Raw genomic sequence first — 21,309 nt, forward strand, 5'->3', positions numbered from 1 at the left:
AAGAGGGATAAAATAGAAAATTAAAAAAATCTAAAAGTTAGAGGTATCTTTTGAAAGCATCCTTCATTAACCAGAATGCAATAAGAGAATGATGAATAGAACAAAACGATAATGACAAGGTAACTCTAAAGTGGCGTCAACAGATATATTATGAAAAATTATCTATAGATTATTCTTTAATTTTCATCGAATCAATTTACTATTATTATTTCTAGGTATGGTATATGTTTTATCGGGCAAAATGACATTGTGAGATGGAGCTAAATATGAAAAAAAGGGTGATAATTAATTTTAAATAATCGAGACGTTAAACTTTGCTCATGAATTTGTTTCCTTTCGCATAATTAGTTTGATGCTTATTAAATTCCAATAGTTTATATAAGTGTAATAATATAGCTTTGTATAACTTTATTTGATAAAAATTGATTGATAGATTTTAATGAACTTGACTATTTGTGGATATCTACAATATCTTAATCAGGGCCCTTTATTGTTATGATCATCTGTTTATTGCTTAGTGTTTTTTGAGATATTTTTCAAGCATAGGCACATGCTAAAATCTCTATTGAGGAGGTGCCAACTTTTTCCCCCCTATGGTATAAAAATTATTTTAGGTAACATTTTAATTTTCTTTTTTAAAAAATTGCAAAGATATAAGTGCAACATCAATCTCAACGATAAAATGGAGAAATTTCGACCTCAATTCCAAAGGACCAAGAAACCATTAGGAACTAGAAAGAGAGGGGAACAAAGAACAAAGAACAAAGAACAAAGAGATTATATTCCTAATCCAAAAAGAGGCCATAAGATATGTAGACATCATGTACCCAAATCCCTTGTCAAAAGTTGATGATTAAAAAGGGAAGGAGAAAAAAAGAAGATTACATCTCCTCAACGCCTCACATTAGATTACAAAAGGACAAGTTGTATTTCTTTCAAATCTTTCTTTTGTGATCTTTCTTTTCATTTCCATGGAATGTGTATCTTTCTCTCCCCTTCCCAACCGTTGCAATCATAATCTAAAGAGAGAATATATTAAAAAAAAGCGTTATGTAAAAGGTCGTTTCGGGTCGCTTTACATAACGGATATCCCCCGTGTTCTGGGTCCACCGTTACGTTATGGGATTAGAATTCCCGGGGGTCTACGAAGATGGACGCCGGCGGCGGCGCTTTGGTCCAGTCGCCGAGAGCTCCGCCTTCGCCGTACTCTCCGGCGAGTCGCTTGACGCACCAGAGGTCCTCGGCGCAGGAGAGGCGGCGCCAGTGAGGGATCCCGAGGCGGAGCGGCTCGCACGCGGCCACCTCCGCCGCTACCACGCGGCAGCCGGCGTCGGCGCGTGCCATGTTGTGCGCGTGATGGAAGAGTGCCCGCGTCAGTGATGGCGCCGCGGAGCCATCGCCGGCGAGGCCGTAGACGAGGTAGAGCCCGAAGGGGGAAAAGAGGTCCGGCACGGACGGGATGCGGAGCCAGGGTAGGGCCCGGTCAATGGTGCGGGTCGCCTGCGCAAGCGCCCGTCGCCACCTCGCCGCCCCACGTACCTCCAGCCGGAATAGTGCCTTGGAGTTCCACACGCTCGCCACCGCCCACGCCGGCGGCGGGGCTGCGAGGAAAGCCTCCACGCCCTGCCACCTCGCGGCGGCAGCGCAGCCGCCGGGAACGGCCAGGAAGGTGCCGAGAGAAAGAGGATTACGGAGCACGGCGTCGATGTCGCGAGGGAAGAACTCGATGCCAGCGAACCGGCGGCGATAGAGCGCTTCCGCGTCGGCGGTGGGGAGGGGGAGGACGACGGAGGCGCCGGGGAGTGGGAGGCGGTGCGCGAAAACGGGTTGCACAAGGATTGCCGGTGTGCGGAACTTGGAATACCCGCACCGCCCCGTGAATAACTGGATCGACGGCTCGTTGTCCTTTTCCGTCGCCATGTACGCGTATTCCGCACCTTTCTCCTTGCACCATTCTTCCATTCTCTGCACCAATTTCAACCCAATCCCCTTTCGCCTATCGCGATCAATCAATCAACACAGTCAATTAGTTCCTAAACTACTCTAAATCACGTACGAGATCAACAGGCGTGAGCGTTACCGGTGAAAGGGGGAGACACGGAGGCCTAGGAGGTAGGCGACCTTAGCATAAATGGAAACAGGGGAAGCGCCGTCGAGATCGTCAGCGGCGCGACGAGGTTTCTTGGTTCCGCAAGTTACAAATTTGACGCAACCGCGGATGACGCCAACTATTTCTCTGCTCTCCGGCCCAATCGCAATCTCCGCCACCTGTACAGACCAATGCAACTCGATCACAAACACGAGCAAAACAGGGGAAACAGAAGAAGGGGAAGGACGGACGAGCATGAGAAAGTTCGGCGAGTGTCGGACGCGGCAGAGAGGGTCGCCGAGGAGGTCGGTGAAGAGGGACATGCCGCTACTGTCGGCGCCGCTTGGCCCGACCTCGCACATCCGCTCTAAGTTCTCCACCGCTTCCCGGTCGCGCCCTGCCTCATACTCTCTGATCATCACCGCCAGTCCTGCGGCTCTCTCCTCCTCCTCCTCCGGCGCCACCACCACCACCATCTCGACAGAGCGGGGTTCCTCTGCTGGATACGTAATCCAAAGCTGAAATTTTTTGTCGTCTGCGGGAGGTGAAGGAAGAGAACAAGAAGGGATGGGTAACGCACGTAGGTGAGAGTGAGGTGAGCTTGCAAACCGTGTGTTACGGCATCTCCATCGGTCGCCATTTATCCCATTTATAGGCCAAGGGAGGAGAAGTAATGACTGACGTCGAGAATGAAAATGGCGGCGGTGCTTGGGCGGTCTTGGCCCACCGTCTGTTCATTTTTTTTCCATATATATATATATATATTTATTTATTTATTGTGAAATAAAAGAAAATATTGGTGAGAAAAAAAATCTCCTTTTCCCTTCAATTACTCACCCACTGTTATAGTCTTCATCGATTCATAACGTATTAATTATGACACTATGATTTCCCTTCTCAATCGTCTGTTTGATAACAGTCTCAAGATCATCTCCTCCCATAACAATTAATGTTAGTCATCATTGGTCATCTTTATTGTCCATCGCTTCTTCCTAAAATTATTCTCCTTCAAGTTAAATCTTCGCCCAACTCATTTTACTTTGTCTCTAGTCCAAATCTTAGATGCCAAGCACTATATGTTTCTAAGCCCAGTCCCAAGCAAAAAGCAATACACGTTCCGGAACTCGAGTGTCAAACACCGTACGCTCCTGAGCACTCTTCCACCTGAGGACCGAGTACCGATCCCAATATCCTCTTTCAGTCCTTTTCCTTTCAATCAGACCTTAGTAGGTCTAGCTATATGCCTTAGCATCTTGGGCTATTCCAACTCCTTAATCGTAGATTATTACGAGACAAATGAATCCTATTGTAAACATGCTTTGACTTCATCACTTAGTGTTTAGACTATATAGTTTTGAAATTATGTCATTCTATCATTTCATAGAGCTAGGTAATTATGTTATTTTGCATTTTTATAAATAAATATTTATTTATTTTATGACCAAATATTAACTCTTGTTTTTTTTAACTGAATGATCAACTAACTTATGTTATCTTACTATCTTACTATTTTATTAAAAATCTCTCTTCTTTACTAACTTTGATGAAATCTAAAATAAATTTACGTTAATATTCTTTTTTCTATCCATATTAAAAATAATTTTAATGTTTATCAGTGATTTCACAAGCGAAACAATCAGTGATCTAGAATTTAAAACTCAGCTGCGACATATTATTATGAATTTTTCTTATCATTAATTTTCTCTGATTATTTTATATAAAAAAAATATAGTTTTATTTAATCTCACATCTTAGAATTGACAATATTATGATTAAAGAAACTTTTATAAATATTTTAGGTCGATAATATTAAAACATATATTTTTCTTAGTTTTTTTACTAAGATAAATATAATATTAAATTAAGTTAATTTTTTCATAAGGAAACCGTAAGGGTGACACTCGAAAACTCAAACAATTCGGATTTTCAAAGACTCAAATAATTCAAATATTCAAAAATAAGGTACTTTACCTTAATGATTCTACTAATGACTTTACTTTAGTATTTTAATGCTAAAATACTTTAATTAATATAATTTTATTATAAAGGGTCAATGTGATTTCAATGTATTATATTACACATGCGATGCGTACGCATGATCACTAGTATATTAAAGAGATTATCGATTCAGTCCCATAATTTTTTTTTTTAAGTCGTCCAAATAAAATATCTGATTAATAATTTGATGCCCTGTAGCTTCGGGAACAGGTCTGATAAATGAAATTATGTTATAGTATCAATTATGTATGGCTTAAAGTTGCCCAATTAACGACAATTATGTAACAGAATTAGTTTCTGCAATGCATAAAATTTCTGTATTGAATGCGTCATTGTCATGTGACAGTAATGCCTTTTGAAAATATCAGAAGTAGAATAAAGTTAGCTAAAAAATGATGGAGTAAAGTGAACAAACTTAAAACAGCCAGATCAATGTGGTTTTATTTTAAAAAAAAAAGCTGAAAAATAAAAAAATACGTCTCTCACAAAAATTGATATTTTTCACACTAGCTTCCATGGTTTTTAAAAGAAAATCATTTCACCTCCTCGAGTTCTCTAATTGGCTTCAGCCATATTGAAATTTATCTAAATTCATTTGGATCGAGCAGAGCTGAGTATCGATTAAAATCAAATCAAACTAACCAAAATTGAACTAATTAATTTTTTTACCAACTAAATTCATCCAATATTAAAATCGAATAATTTAAATCAATATAAAATCAAATAATTTATTAGTGCAATTGTTCTCAGATAAAGGTTGACCAGTTTAACAAAATTTAAATTGGCTCGAACTTAAGTTTTGATATTTCACAATATATATGAGAGAAGTTAAGTAGGTTAAGGGAGGACCAAATACTTATCCAATGGAAAGTCCTAATTAAGATTAGGCAGAGTGAAAGTCTACCGAGTAACTAATTGTAATTGGGGTTAGGAAAAGAAAAGTCCAAGTGAATCAAGGAGGACCACACGTTGGTAAAAGAAAGTCCTAACTATGGCTAGGTAAGGGAAAACCCTAACTGAGGTTAGGCAGGGTAAAAATCTACTGAGTGGCTAGTCCTAACTAGGGTTAGGTAAAAGAAAGTCGAAGTGGGTCAAGGAGGATCGCATGTTTGCAGAGGAAAATCCTAACTGCGGTTAGATAGGGGGAAGTCCTAACTGAGATTAGACGGGGTGGAAGTCTACTAAGTGATTAGTCATAACTGGAGATTAAATAAGAGGAAAATCCAAATGGGTCAACGAAGATTGCACTTTGTGATTGGAAGTCCAATAGAAAGTTGACAAAGAGAAAGTCCAAGTGGTCAAAGGTTGACCGGACACTTGGTGATTGAAAGTCCAATGAGAGTTAGCAAAGACAAGTCTAAATGGGTCACGGAGGATCAAATACTTGGTGAAGAAATCCTGACAGGTTAAGGTTGACTAGATGCTAAGCAACGGGAAGTCCAAATAGATCACGGTTGACCGGATGTTGGGTAAGAAAACCCTAAACTCGGATTAAGTGAGTTAGAGTTGGGCAGTCGATTAGGATAATCGATTGGCCCTAGGGCAATCAATTGAGAGGTTTTTACAAGGGCACAGTGAGGTTAAGAATCAATTGGTCAATCAATTAGGTTGAAATTTAATCAATTGAGATAATCGATCGGTCTATTTTCATGAGAGCAAAAAAAAGCTGTGAATCGATTAAGACAATAGATTAAACCTTCTCCAATCGATTAAGACTTTTTTCACAAGAGAACAGAAAGTTTGAGAATCGATTGGACAATTAATTAGGTGCTCTCTCTTGTGAACAAAAAGTTTCTGAATCTATTGGGGCAATTGATTAGAAGCTGCTGAATCGATTGGTATGACTCACCAATTGATTAAATATTTGAAAAAGAGATGTTTTGTAGGTTTGAACGGGCATATCCTATGTGGCAGTCGATTAAGGGTAAGTCTAATTGATTGAGAGATGTTGAAGAACCCTAGAAAAGAGTTTTCATAGACATTTTTGAATGATAAGAGTTAACGCCAAATCTTGAGTTTTGGGCAACAAGTGTTGCTGCACTTTCCAAGCATCAAGAGACTAATCAAAACAAAAAAAGAGCAAGCAAAGCAAGGTTTATGTTGTAAAGTTATTTTTGATTTCATTATAACCTAGTTTATGTTTTTAATTTGTATTTCTTGTGCTTGCGCTTGTATGAAACTTCGTCCCCTCGAAGGAGGTTTTTATAGTGTATATGTCAGTCAGGAGTGGACCCTTAGATTAGTCATCTCAAGGAGATAGATATTAAGTAAAATTAAAGGTGTTAGCATTAAGAAGATCTTCACTTCGAGTATTCGCTACAAATTATCATCGAACAAGCGAACGAAGCTATTCATCTTAGCTCTCTACATGTCCTAACATAATTTAGTAATCAACTGAATTAACTTATCCTTCAACAATAGTTGATTTTAGATGTGCAAACGAATCGAATTGAGTCGAATAATATGAAAATATTGATATTTGAGTTCGAACTCGAAAATACAAATAATTTTGGCTTGAGCTCAACTTGAAATAAAATTCAAGCTTAAGTTCGATTCGAAATGTTCGAACCTTGATTCGAACATATTTAAATTATAATTCGAAATGTCTTAAATTTGAATTCGATTATTTCAATCTTAATTTAAATATAATAAGTTAAAATTATGTAAAAATAATTAGAATTCGATTCGAGTTCGACTCACGAGCGATTCGTGAATAATAAAACAAATTAGTATAGGTTCAAATTGGACTCAAAAAAATATTCGAACATGAGCATCTGCAGTCGTAAACCCTCTTAAAGAGGTTTATGCTCTACCATATCATTGTCATATCAAAAGATATATAAAAACCTTAGTTCTTTTAAAAATTACTTTCTATTATCATAAAACTTCTCTCTTTTAAAAACTTCACTTCTTTTAAAATTATCTCTCTATCCTCTCTTCACTATTTTTTTTATAAACCTGATCCCAAAATTTTGATACAGGTTTATAAAAAAAAAACTATAAACCCCACCTATGTAGTGGAGGAGGGATTTATATTGAAAGATTTATAACATAAATTGTATATTATAAACCTCCATTGTAGATGCTATTAAAGTTTCATTCAAATTTGATAATTTTAAATACGAATCAAATATTTTTTTTTTTTTTTTTTTTTTGAATCGGCATGAAAAATTTGTAAACCACGGTGATTCATTGGCACCCCATTTTTACGTGGACAGTTATTCGACTACTAAATTTACTATCCGACTAGTAGTGGACTGATCTTAATGAGTCATGACTTCATGATTACTGATTTAGAGATTTTTAGATTTTTTTTTTATTTACATCGACAATCGATTAATCCTACCAAGTCATTCTACTAATATCATTCGACTAATACGTTAAACCGATTCAATTTAATTAATTTAATCAATTCTAAATTTAAAAAGACCGAACTGAATATATTAACATACTCAATATAAAAAATTAAATTTCTGGATTCATGAGATCGAATTTCTGAATTAAATAGATTTGATTGATTATTTCAACTTAATCAAGATTTGTCGCACCCTTAAATAGTAGTGACATAAAATACATTTTGAAAATAAAATAAAACTTTAATTTATGGGAGCAGAATAGAATTTACTCTCAATACTTTATTAAAAATATGTATTTATTATTTCTTTTATCTTAACAATAACATGCTATCAAACTATTCTTTAAATTCTTTCAATTTACGAAAAATATCGATTTAATATTATAAAAAATTTCTATAGGCCACTAAAATAAATGATGAATGATGAAAGTCGACGCTGAATGAATGACGGTAGATCGCCTATCGAATTAGTCCGTTAGAATGATTGGATTTTTAGATTAAAAAGACAAGTAAATAAAATAAAAGAAAATGAAAGGAAGAGAAAATAATTAAAGAAAAAGAAAATAAATAAAATAGGTAGGAAAAAAATATGCGATTAGACTCACGTAAGGTTGACTGCATCATCACGGCGCCTACGAAGGGTCGCCGGGGCAGTCGCACAAGACCAGGCACAGGGCTGTCGGGCGGCCGTGCAGGTCTGCGGGACCATGAAAGGCTGCGTCTCGTTCGCGAGCAGAAAAAAATAAAAACAAGGAGGAAAGAAAATTCGTTTCTGTCTGACTTGACGGATAAAAAATATTTAATAAAATATTTCAAAAAAGAAAGTTAGTTTGGTCTTCTATTATTTTCTAATAGATAAACAACTTAAAAAACAAAGAGTAGTTCATTCTTTTAATCTTTTTCAATAAACAAAAGCTGACAACAATTATGAACTATTCCTAATTATGGTATCATTCAATAGTGTTCATGTTAGCATAATCTTGTGCAGGTCATGCATTAAATATAAAATAATAATAAGAAAATATAAAAATTATTTTTAAAAATGATCATGAACTTTGTTCAATAAAAAACATTAGAATTGATTAATTGAAATTTTATCTAATATTTAGTTATTTTTTGGATATGTTTGCATTTTCTAAAAATTAAAATATAAAGTAAATTAAAATTAGTAAAAACAATCTAATTAGAAGATGGCCAAAATTAACAATGATGACTATAAATTATGAAATTCATTTTTTTTAAAAAAATATTGAATCCATAATTAGGGTTTTAATCAAAATATTATGTTAATTTAATACAAAAATTAAATAGATAATTATCACATAATAAACATATTATTAGGAATGTATGCTAAAATTATTAATATTAATTCTTTCGTTTAGATTTAAATAACATTAATAAAATTTGATGTTAGGCTTGAATACAATATTAATGGATGGATGGATTATAATAAAAGACATACTAAAAGATTTAAACTTCGACTACATATATGTGTTTGGTGATATATATATATATATATATATATATATATATATATATATATATATATATATATGTTCCTTGGAGGAGGGAAAAGGGGTGGGTTTTATTAGACAAAGAGATAAACTTCACCTTTTAGTTTCACATGTTTAATTAAGTAATTTAAGAATATATGTAAGTCATAAGAGGCATTCTCCCTTTCAACTTTGGCATAGTACTAAAGTAAACTCTTACCTCCATTTAAATGATATTAAATATGGGAGGAATATTAAAAGAATAGAAATCAAGACAAATTATATAATTCACATTCTGAAAAATAACTCTTGGTATCATCGTCCTTGGATCAAGCTTCATCAGTTTAACTAAGTTTAAGTTAACTCGAGCTTAAAAATTTTAATGTTTAACAATATATAAAAGAAAAAGTCAAGTAGGTTAAGGGAGGACCAGATACTTATCTAGAGAAATCCTAACCGAAGGTTAAGTAACGGAAAGTCCTAACTGGAAGTTAGGTAACGGGAAGTGTTAACTAGAGGTTAGATAAAAGAAAAGTCTAGCGGGTGAAGTTAGGCAGTGAAAGTTCTAGCGAGGCTAAGTAGTGAAGACTTAGTTGGGAACTAGGCAATGGAAAATCTCTAATGAATGAAGTTAAGCAGTGGAAGTTATTGGCGCAGCAGGGCCGACAAAAGGAGGTGTATTACTTGTAAAACTAAATGTCTTTCTCGTTCTTTCAACTCAGATTAGTAGCAACAGTATAATTATAAAAATTAAATTAAACAACTACAAAATGAAAGAAGAGACATAAGATTTGCTTGGTTACAACCTAGGTAGGTGGTTGTTAATCCAAAACAAATGAAAAACTCTTAAAAGTCTCATTCGATGAAGGCGGAGAAGCCTCTTACACTGGTTGAATGCTCAGACAGTTGCTAGAAAATGAATTCAAGATTTGATAATTAATTCCTAGGTCCAGGGGTTTTTTTTATAACCCCTAGAAAATCTTATCAGGGGCTGGAAGTCGCCTCCAACAAGATGGAAGCGCCTCCAACAAGCTGGAAGGTACCTCCAGCAAGGTACGAAGGGATAAAACTTTATCTATTGCCAACGACAGTTTTACCCAGTCGAAGGCGCCTTCAAGTGATTGAAGGCGCCTTACATGAAGGGTTGAAGGCGCCTTCAATAGCTTGAAGGCGCCTTCCACCAAAAAGGTGTGAAGGCGCCTTCAATCCACTTGAAGGTGCCTTCAATAGCTACTACCAAGCTCCAAGTCTTTTCCTTTGGATCTTCCGCTGCTCCGCTCGCTTGAGTGATTTCGGTCAACCGGAATAGAACTTACCCGAAATCATTTTCTGGCCTTCTCCTCGAGTAGTCTTCCTCCCTGACTTCTCGTCCCTCAGACAGCCATACGCGTCATTCTCGTCTGCTGGTGTACTCTTCCGCAACTCCTCGTCCCTCGGATACACCGAGTCTGTCGACTCTCTTCCCGTGCCATTGTTACGTCACCACAAGTGTACGATTACGTCATCAGTAATATAAAAATATATCGTATCCACAGGGGTTGGTTATAACCACTAAAGATATTTCAAAGCGAATTAGCTAAACAATCAACTAAGAATTACACGAACTAAGGAACAATTAGAAAATGGAAATAGAAAAGTAATGTAGAAACTAGGTTTTATGAAAGTTTTAGGAGATTTGGTTTCTTTGTGATACTTATCAATGTAATATGGTCTACCAATCCTATCCTTAATTGTTATGCGTTTGCAAGAAGTAGTCGGTTATCTTCTGCAGAAAACATCGGCAAGGGACATTAATCTACACCTTAAGCAACTAAATAGATATGATCCCTATGAAGTCCGTTACGGGGCAACCCTGTCACGACGCCCCCCGGTCATACAACATAGAAATTCATCACTAATTAATTCACATCAAGATATAGAGTACAACACATTTATCTATCTCTCTTCTTTGTATATTCTTGCATCACCCTTCAAGATGATCCCCTGTCCGTTAACGGGGCAACCTTGCCACAATGCCCCTCGGTCATACAATCTATAGAATTTCTCTATAAGATTCATAAGAAATACAAACAGCCAATCTAGAATGGTAATTAGATTCAAAACACAACAATCCATACAAGATTGAATTGATACAAAACATAACAACATCATTCAAACAAGAAGATGGCAAATCCTTGAAATCTTACATCAACTCACATCACAAATACTCCCTCTATCCTAGAACAAGAAGATTTACTCCATGAAACAAAAGAAAAAAAATCGAAGACAAGATGATTATAAACATTTCGATCCCAATCAAGACGATAGAGAAGAAATGCTTATCTAAAGAAGATGAGTGATCTTTGGAATTAATCCTTGCTACCAGAGTCGAATCTTGGATGGAAACGTCTCTTGATTGCCGGAATCAACACCCAAAGGTCGAAGAAAGCTTCAAGATTGGATCTCCCCACAGGAAGAGCCTCTCCCTTTTTCAAAGGAGAAGAACTCTTTATATAGAGAGGGGGGCTTGGGCACCACACGACCCGTGTCACGGCTGTGTGGATCTCACACGACCTCGGCTGTTTTGCTCTTGGCCAGGGTCATACGATCGTGTGAGATTCACATGGTCTTGCCAATCTTCTTCTTTGGACAGCTCACATGGCCGTGTGGCTCACATGGCCATGCCAATCTCAGCTTCTGGAAATGCTACAAGGCCGTGTGGCACACACGACCTGGCAATGCTTGTCCTCTGGAAATGTTGCATGGTCGTGTAGATGTACATGCCAGTGTACTGATTTTGCTTCAAAGGTGACACGACCGTGTGAAACCACATGACCATGTCAACCCCCTCTTCTGCTGATGTTGCACACCTGGTCTGCTCCACACGACCAAGGTCATTTTCCTTCTTGTTCCTTTGGCAGAGCCGTGTGGCACACATGGCCGGCGCTATCTTCCTTCAATTGTTCATTTCTTCTCCAAATTCGACTCCTGTAGACAGAAAAACACACAAGAGCATATCTGTGAACAAAGAAGAGTAAATATTCTAAAAGTAAGCAAGGAGTATGAAAATGCATAGATAAAGCATGCGCAAAAAATATAGTAATGTGTTAAGACATGCTAAACAAGTGTATAGAATCTACGTACATCACACCCCTAGACTTAAACTTTTGCTTGTCCTGAAGCAAAATGCCGCAATCTAGACTCACATGCTCAATAATGCATCATAATCCCTAATGCACTTTCCTAACTCTATCTACAAGTTTCATTGATAAGCATGATCATAGAAATAACCCAAGTATGGCTTAAGCATAAGTCTCTTGTGCACAGTACAAATAAGTGACCCAAACCCTTCAAGTTTCAATCTTCATCCTAGTCAAGTAGTCATCCAATTGAGTTCCTAATATTTTCGGTGATAGACACTTACCTGCCACACACTTGGTTCATATTTCTCAATCAACCCAAGGTCTCAAAGGCATGCTCGATATCAAGAGAATCATAGCAGTTATTTCCCCAGTAACCTAACTCGGTCTCAAAGGGATAACTTGCTAGTTTCCACTCACGACAACTATTTTTTATATCCCTTATTCAACATTTTTTTTTCATTTCCTTTTCATTTCTTTTTTCATTTTTTCTAAGTGATTTCAAGGTACAACACTTAACACATATATACATAAGCACAAATGTTGGGATATTTTGATATTTCCAAATGAGCTTACATGATTCGAGCCTCATCCAGTAACCAAAATAAAGTTTGAGAAATCACCATGGAAACCAAGTACTAAACAAATAGGATGAATCATGACTATTTCAATGATATCAACTATTCAAGCTCAAGTAAGTGAGGGTAAGATCCTTAAGGTTAAGCCAAAACTCAAACTTATCTCCATACGATACTTAGCTCACATCATGCTACTTAAGATAGAGAAAAGAGGTACACTAAACATACTAACATCATTTACAATATCATGAATCAAGATAAAAACGTGCCAACAATTTTTGCTTTTAGACAAGTAAGAATATAAGTGAAGATTGATGTTTCCAAAATGAATGCCACAAAATACTTCAAAAGACAGTCAAAAACAAACCAAACAAGCATAAAAAATGCGAGACAAAAACAAACAAAATGCAGAAAACTGAAAACTAGAAATGCAAAAAAATTCAGGTTGCAAACCCCCCCTCTGACTTAAATTTTTCATCGTCCCGATGAAATCAATATGGTGGTGGAGGTCTACGTGGACGACCGATAGGAAAACTAGGAAACTTGGAGTCTCACTCAGGAACTTATGATATTCATAGAGGGCATCCACTTGTTGACTAGTAATACTCATGCCCTGCATGAATTCTCTCATCCTAGCTTGATCAATATCATAGTCCTGAACAAACTCGACCACTTGACCATAAAAATTCCTCATAAACTGAAAATGATCTTGCACCTCTCTAAACTGATTATATGATAAAGTAAAGCGGCCCTCCAACATTACTTGTTGGGCTTCCTGCTTCTCATGAAGCGAGTTTAGAGATGCACAAAAATCAGAAAAATCAAATCTGGAATGACCCGTACCATAGGCGAAAGAATGCCTAGCAAGTTCACCATAGGAGAAAGAATGCCTAGCAGGTTTCGGATGTCTGGAGGGCTTCGGGTGTCCAGATGATGAGGGCACAAGGTGGGGCTCAGTGTCTTCGAATAAAGAAGGAACATTCTCAGGATCTACATCAGTGATCACCCAATTAGAAGGGTTGCGAACAGAAGTCTGCTCGGGATACGGAAGGGGTAGTGAAATCCCTCCTACGAAAAGCAAAACCATTCTCATCCCGACAAATCATTTTCATAGCAAGACATGCATCAATATCAATCATATTATTGCCATGAATGATCTCTAGTTCATCTATATCACAACCCAAATTTATAGCTACTTGAGTAATCAAACCACAAAAAATAATCGATCCTGAGGATGCCTTCCCAGCTCTCACCAAGGTTTGCAAAAAATGGAAACCGGAATCAAAATCAACCTTATATAACATAGCCCACAAAGCATAAAGTTCCACTTTTCTAACAACTCCATCGCTTTCCCCTCTACCAAAAATAGTTTTACTCATAACTCGAGGTAAGTACCTAAAAATGGGGTTTTGCATATGGGAAGCTTTAGCAATAGAGGGCTCATAAGATTGATCCAATCCAATAATCGAATTCCAAAAATGATTCCAATTGAATCTTGAGTCAAACCTATGAGAGCTACCGGTGGACAATCCAAAACAATTATTGAAGTCACTAAATGTCCACTAAAATTCTTGATTCATTAATCTAAATGTTATTTTTCTAATGTAATCATCTTTATTAGCAAAGTGAACATCTAGTGAACTCAAAAACTCCAGTATGATACGAGGATATGTAGGTAGATGCGTATATATGATATCATACCAATCAAGAGACCCAATCACCCAATCTACATTATCTCTAATTCCTAGAATATTTAAAATAGTTGGGTCCATATAACGTGTACACACAATCTTTCTATTGACAAGAATATCAAATCTAGATTTATGATCTTCATTTCTAAAAATAATATTGAATTCATTGTCGTTACCTTCGTCACGTGAAATCCTCTTTCCTTTGCCCTTTGTGACCTTTTGCTTTCCTTTTTCCTTTGTTGGCTCCCTTCCTCCGCTTGATCCTCTGCTTCCCTTACGAAGTTTCTTTAAAAGATTAGACATATTGTCAAGCTCAAATAGGGAAAGGTGTTGTTTTGTTGGAGAAGATTGATCTTGCAAGAATATATCTTAAAAAGTAAGATCTTTAGGAAAGGAAATTATAGATCTTGAAAATAGGAGAGGAGAATTGTTGTTGAGATCTAGATCTTGATGATGTTTAGGAAAAGAAGTTTGAGATCTAGATCTGAGAGGTTGAGAAGAAAGATTGAAGATGAGAAGAGTTTGGGAGAGAGAAGTAGCTTGGGGGTGTGGTCGATACGACCTAGGCACGACCGTGTCTTATAGACATGACCAGGGTTAAGTTGCTCCACACAGCTGTGTAGATCTACATTGCCCAAGCCTTCTCCTTCTTGGGTAAGTCCACACGACCGTGTCAATTGACACGGGCGATGCAAGCTCCCTCTCGGCTTCTTTTGCACGGTCATGTATGGTACATGGTCTAATTCCTTTCCTTCTTAAGCTAGCCTCACACGACCGTGTGTGAGACACAGTCGAGTCATTCTTCTTCTCCCGAATTCTTGCACAGCCGTGTATGGGACACAACCTTGCCTTTCTCCTTCTCGGGTAAAATCTCACGACCCGTGTTTGGTACACGGGCAATGCATTCTCCTTCTCTATAAGTCTTACACGGCCGTGTATGTCACATAGTCGAGCTCTTTCAAAACCCAAAATGCTATATTTCTTCCTTTCCACCTTCTCCATTGCTTCCATGCCCATGAAATGATCATAACTAGCTCATGGAAACAATTTCCATCCTGAAAACAAAAATGACAACGGAATAAAAACACTAACTAATGAAAAAGAAAACTCGAATTGAAACTAACTAAAGAAACCCTTGGGTTGCCTCCCAAGAAGCGTTTGTTTAAGGTCTTTAGCTCAACCGATCCCCGTTTTCTTTTCGTTTTCTTTCCCTCGGAGGACAGATGTATTTTTTATTTTTATTGGGAGGCCTTCTCCCAACATCACTTGCCAGATCATGTTCCTCATCCGGTGGCCTCCCATGAGGATGGAAATTCCAATCCTCTAGTAAGCGTCCACTCCACTGCAAACACTTACTAAGAGAGAAGAAACATGATTAGAAGAGTTAGATAAATCATATTCAGCCTTTCCTTACCAATTACCAATGAAAGTTTATGGTTTTTAACATCAATTATTGTTCCAACTGTTGCAAGGAAAGGTCTTCCTAATATGATTGGGATCTTTGGGTCTGCAACCATGTTGAGTACCACAAAATCTGTGGGAATTATGATTCCACCAACTTCTACCGGCACATCCTCTATAATACCCATAGGATACCTGCAAGAATGGTTAGCTAATTGTAGTGTCATGGTAGTAAGTTTAAAATTTTTGAGACCTAATGTATTACAAATTGAATATGGAATGAGGCTGACACTTTCCCCCAAATCACAAAAATCTTTTTCTGTAAATTTAGCTCCTATAAGGAATATAAAAGCTTCCTAGATCTTTAAGCTTTGGGGAAGTGTTCTTTTCAAACAAAGTGCTACATTCCTCGGTAAGTGTTATGGTCTCGATGTCTCCCCTTCTTCTTTTATTTGATATGATGTCCTTCAGAAATTTGGCAAACTTTGGCATTTGTAGGATTGCATCAATTAAAGGAACTTCAACACAAATTTTCTTAACTTTTTCCCAAAATTTGCCAAACTCTTCATCTTTTTTTCAGCATAACTAATCTTTGAGGAAAAGGAACTACTTGATTTTGTGGGTTAAGTGGAAGAGTCTCTTCAACCTTATTGGTACTCTCCTCTTCATCTTGAATCTGAATAGGTTCAAGTGCTGGAGGAGAGAGCTCTTCTTCAGTTTTCATCCCTTTTGGAGCAGTCACTTGAGGATCCCCCAAGGTCCGTCCGCTCCTAAGTTCAATTCGATTTCAGTGCTCTATTGGATTAACATCAGGTTTTCCAGGAAATTATCCTGGTGCTCTTGAAGATGATGAAGCTAACTAGCCAATTTGGCTATCTAAAATTTTCTGGTGCTTATCTGAATTATCCATTCTTTGAGTTAACACCTTAAGTTCTTGCTTCATTTCATTTTGATTAGAAATAATTTCCTCAAGCATTTTCTCAATTTTTGAGAATTGATAGCCTTGAGAAGATTGTTGTTGTTAGAAATTTTGTTGCCCACGTGGAAACTTGGTCTTGCCCCCATAGATGGTCCTTGTTCTTGATTGTTTCTATAGGAAAAATTAAGATAATTCTTCCACCCAGGTTTGTATGTGTTTGAATATGGATTGTTCTATTTCTGATTATAGCTCATGATAGCATCACATTGTTCTAATTGATTAATTTGTGCTGAGATAGCTCCTAAAGGACATGAGTCTTGAGCATGATCATAACTCGCACATGTTTCACAACAACATACAATGACATTGACTATACAAGTACTTGTTCCCATATTTTCCAGCTTCTTTGTAAGAGCATCCAGTTTTGCAGACATCATAGTGATTGCATCTACATCAAATTTTCCTGATGCTTTAGTTGGGTTTGAAAAAGAATAGCCTCCACTTCTTTCTGTTGCCCACTGATGATGGTTTTATGCTACACTTTCAATAATATCTTCGACTTCATTCAAACTTTTATTCATAAGTGCCCCTCCAGTAGTAGAATATAGGGACACTTTAGTATGATAATTGATGCCATTATAAAATGTATGCAACACTAACCATTTCTCCAATCCATGGTGTGGACATTGTCTGAGCATATTGTTATATCTATCCCATGCTTAAAATAAATATTCTGAGTCAAATTATCTGAAGCTTGCAATAAGATTTCTCATATGAGTAGTCTTGCTTGGTGGATAAAATTTATCTAAGAATTGTTGTTCACATTGCTCCCAAGTGGTGATGCTATTTGGAGGTAAGAATTTAACCATTGTTTTGCTCTATCTCGTAAAGAAAATACAAACAATAATAATCTCACTGCTTTTGAAGGAACACCATTCATCTTCATGGTACCGCATATTTCATAGAAAACTTCCAAGTGTTGATTAGGATCTTCATGCGGTCCTCTACCAAATTGATTCTATTGCACCATAGTGATTATTGCAGGTTTATCTCAAAATTATTGGCTTCAATAGATGGTCTAATAATACTTGAATGAAGCCCTCTAGCATATGATGCTGCATAATCTTTAAGTGGTTTGTTCACCATGTTTAAGTGCTCTTGGTCTTCTTATTGTTTTTGCGAGGTTTTCCTTCTATGAAAGGTTCTATCAATTTCAGGATCAAGAGAAAATAAATCTCATGCAAAGTTAGATCTTCGTATACATAAGAACAAGATTACAAAATTTGATTTACAAAGAAAAGAATAAAGAACACAAAGAATTTGATTCACAAACAAAAAGAATAAAGAATGCAAAGAAGAATTTCAGAACAGAATAAGAAAACTAGTTACAAGTTAGATGTAAGAAAAGATAAGAAAAGAAAAGTTTAGTCTAACTCAAATGATAATCTCTAATGTCATAGATGCAGTCCCCAGCAACGACGCCAAAAACTTGTTACGTGACCGCAAGTGTACGGTTACGTCATCAGTAATATAAAAAGATATCATATCCACAGGGACTGGTTATAACCACTAAAGATATCTCAAAGTGAATTAGCTAAACAATCAACTAGGAATTACACGAACTAAGGAACCATTAGAAAATGGAAATAGAAAAGTAATGTAGAAATTAGGTTTTATGAAAGTTTTAGGAGATTTGATTTCTTTGTGATACTTATCAATGTAATATGGTCTACCAACCCTATCCTCAATTGTTATGCGTTTGTAAGAAGTAGTCGATTATCTTCTGCAGAAAACACCGACAAGGGACATTAATCTACACCTTAAGCAACTAAATAGAAATGATCCCTATGAATTCTGTTAATGAGGCAGCCCTGTCACGATGCCCCTCGGTCATACAACATAGAAACTCATCACTAATTAATTCACATCAAGATATAGAGTACAACACATTTATCTATCCCTCTTCTTTGTATATTCTTGCATCACCCTTCAAGGTGATCCCCTAAATGTCCGTTAACGGGGCAACCTTGCCACGACGCTACTCGATCATACAATCTAGAGAATTTCTCTACAAGATCCATAATAAATACAAACAACCAATCTAGAATGGTAATTAGATTCAAAACACAACAATCCATACAAGATTGAATTGATACAAAACATAACAACATTATTGAAACAAGAAGATGACAAATCCTTGAAATCTTACATCAACTCACATCACAAATACTCCCTCCATCCTAGAACAAGAAGATCTACTCCATGAAACAAAAGAAAAGAACCGAAGACAAGATGATTATAAACATTTCGATCACAATCAAGAAGATAGAGAAGAAATGCTTATCTAAAGAAGACGAGTGATCTTCGGAACCAATCCTTGCTACTGGAGTCGAATCTTGGATGGAAACATCTCTATATCACCAGAATCAACACCCAAAGGTTGAAGAAAGCTTCCAGATTGGATCTCCATAAAGGGAGAACCTCTCCCTTTTTCAAAGGAGAAGAACTCTTTATATAGAGAGGGGGGTTGGGCGCCACATGGCATGTGGATCTCACACAGCCTCGACTATTTTGCTCGTGGCCAGGGTCATACGACCGTGTGAGATTCACACGGCCATGCCAATGTTCTTCTCTGGACAACTCACACAGCCGTGTGGCTCACACGACCTTGCCAATCTCAGCCTCTGGAAATGCTATACGGCTGTGTGGCACACACGACCCGACAATGCTTGACCTCTGGAAATGTTGAATGACCATGTAGATCTACATGGCCGTGTGCTGGTTTTGCTTCAAAGGTGACACGGTCGTATGAAACCACACAACCATGTTAACCCCCTCTTCTACTGATGTTGCACACCTAGTCTGCTCCACACGACCAAGGTCATTTTCCTTCCTGTTCCTTTGGCATAGCCGTGTGGCACACATGGCCAGCGCTATGTTCCTTCAATTGTTCATTTCTTCTCCAAATTCGACTCCTGTAGACAGAAAGACACACAAGAGCAGATATCTGAACAAAGAAGAGTAAATATGTTAAAAGTAAGCAAGGAGTATGAAAATGCATAAATAAAGCATGCGTAAAATATAGTAATGTGCATCAAACTATGCTAAACAAGTATATAAAATCTATGCACATCAGCCATCCTTCTCGCTAGCCATGTCTTCCACTCGACATCTTGTGTTCCTAAGCTCCTGCACATTTAGATACAAGGATCAAATACATATGACCTAACTTAACTTGGTTGATCACATCAAAACTACCACGGGATACTAACAATCTCCGACTTTTTGATGTGCATTAACCCAAGTTCAAGTTAGTTTTTTTTTTAAATATAGCATGATAACATGATGAATGTATAAGTATAAAGTTACAATAAATTTAAACAAATTAGTTGCAAAATTCAAAATTTAAAAAATCCTAACTCCCCCTTAATCTCCCTGAATTTTTACATATCTCCCCCTTTGATCACATCAAAAAAAGGGAAAAAAATACAATAAAGTGTTACACAAATTTCAGAAAAATTTGGCTAAACAGTCATTAAGAATTTAAAAAAATGTTTAAAAATAATTTTATAACAGTTAACCTTTTAGACAATTAAACATTCATTTCAGTAATTGACTTATAGGCTGTGGTGAGACACTAGACGTTCTTGGATATTAGAACAACAACCACTTCTAGACAAAGCATCTTAAAGAAAAGAAATATTTAATTTTATTTTTTGAGTATAATTTAATCTAAGCATGATCTTAGGACCCAGTATAGGTTCCTTCCTACTGAATTTACTAAAATTTAGGGGTACATAATTTCTAGAGATTTTTTTTTAATTTGATCCCTATGGTTCCTGATATATCAACTTAGCTATATGTAATTTAAATTTTGAAATCCTTTTTGAGTTGAGCATGCATAGTCATTTTCTAATTTTTCTATTTGAATCTTTAATTTTTCATTTTCTATTTTTAAGCAATCATATATTTCTAGGGGACATGACTTTGCTAAGTTTAATTTTAACCTACCATTTTCTTTTTCTAGATTTACTGGATCCTTAGAAAGTATTTTAATAAATTGAAATAATTTTTTAGGAGGTAAGACACATACCTCACTTACCTTGTGTTCTGATGCTCCTCCTTCATCGCTGCTTTCTTCAGAGGATCCTCCCCTTTCATCGATGCTTATCTCTGAGGAACTTTCAATGCCCCTCTAGTGATATGCCATAAGAGCTAGTCTGGCATAGGCCTTGATCTCATACTTAGAGGATGATGACTCATCCTATGTTTCCAAGACAAAAATGAAAGAAGAGGCCAAAGATTTACTTGGTTATAACCTAGGTGGTTGTTAATCCAAGACAAATGAAAAGCTTTTAAAAGTCTCCTTCGATGAAGGTGGAGAAGCCTCTTAAACTCATTGAATGCTTAGATAGTTGCTAGAAAATGAATTCAAGAGTTGATAATTAATTCCTAGGTCTAGGGGTCTTCTTATAGCCCCTAGAAAATCTTATCCGGGGCTGGAAGGATCCTCCAACAAGTTGGAAGGTGCCTCCAGCAAGGCACGAAGGGATAAAACTTTATCCTTTGCCAACGACAATTTTGCCCAGTCGAAGGCGCCTTCAAGTGATTGAAGCGCCTTCCATAAAGGGTTGAAGGCACCTTCAATAGCTTGAAAGCGCCTTCA

The 21,309-nt window shown here is 36.9% G+C and overlaps 1 protein-coding gene across 2 annotated transcripts; it reads right to left on the bottom strand.

Moving 5' to 3' along the window:
- Positions 1–801: 801 nt before the first annotated feature.
- Positions 802–2,796, bottom strand: LOC121967311 (probable N-acetyltransferase HLS1). 2 transcript variants are annotated; one of them, XM_042517449.1, is made up of 3 exons: positions 2,341–2,792; positions 2,081–2,268; positions 802–1,996 (listed from the first exon to the last, which is right to left on the bottom strand). In XM_042517449.1, the coding sequence occupies exons 1-3, from the start codon at positions 2,563–2,565 to the stop codon at positions 1,126–1,128; spliced, it is 1,284 nt and encodes a 427-aa protein (XP_042373383.1). In that variant the 5' UTR covers positions 2,566–2,792; the 3' UTR covers positions 802–1,125. The 2 variants fall into 2 exon arrangements, with proteins under 2 accessions (XP_042373383.1, XP_042373382.1); XM_042517448.1 differs by having other exon boundaries at positions 2,081–2,796.
- Positions 2,797–21,309: the final 18,513 nt, after the last annotated feature.

Source organism: Zingiber officinale, chromosome 3B (assembly GCF_018446385.1).
Source record: "Zingiber officinale cultivar Zhangliang chromosome 3B, Zo_v1.1, whole genome shotgun sequence".
Classification (NCBI taxonomy): Eukaryota; Viridiplantae; Streptophyta; class Magnoliopsida; order Zingiberales; family Zingiberaceae; genus Zingiber; species Zingiber officinale.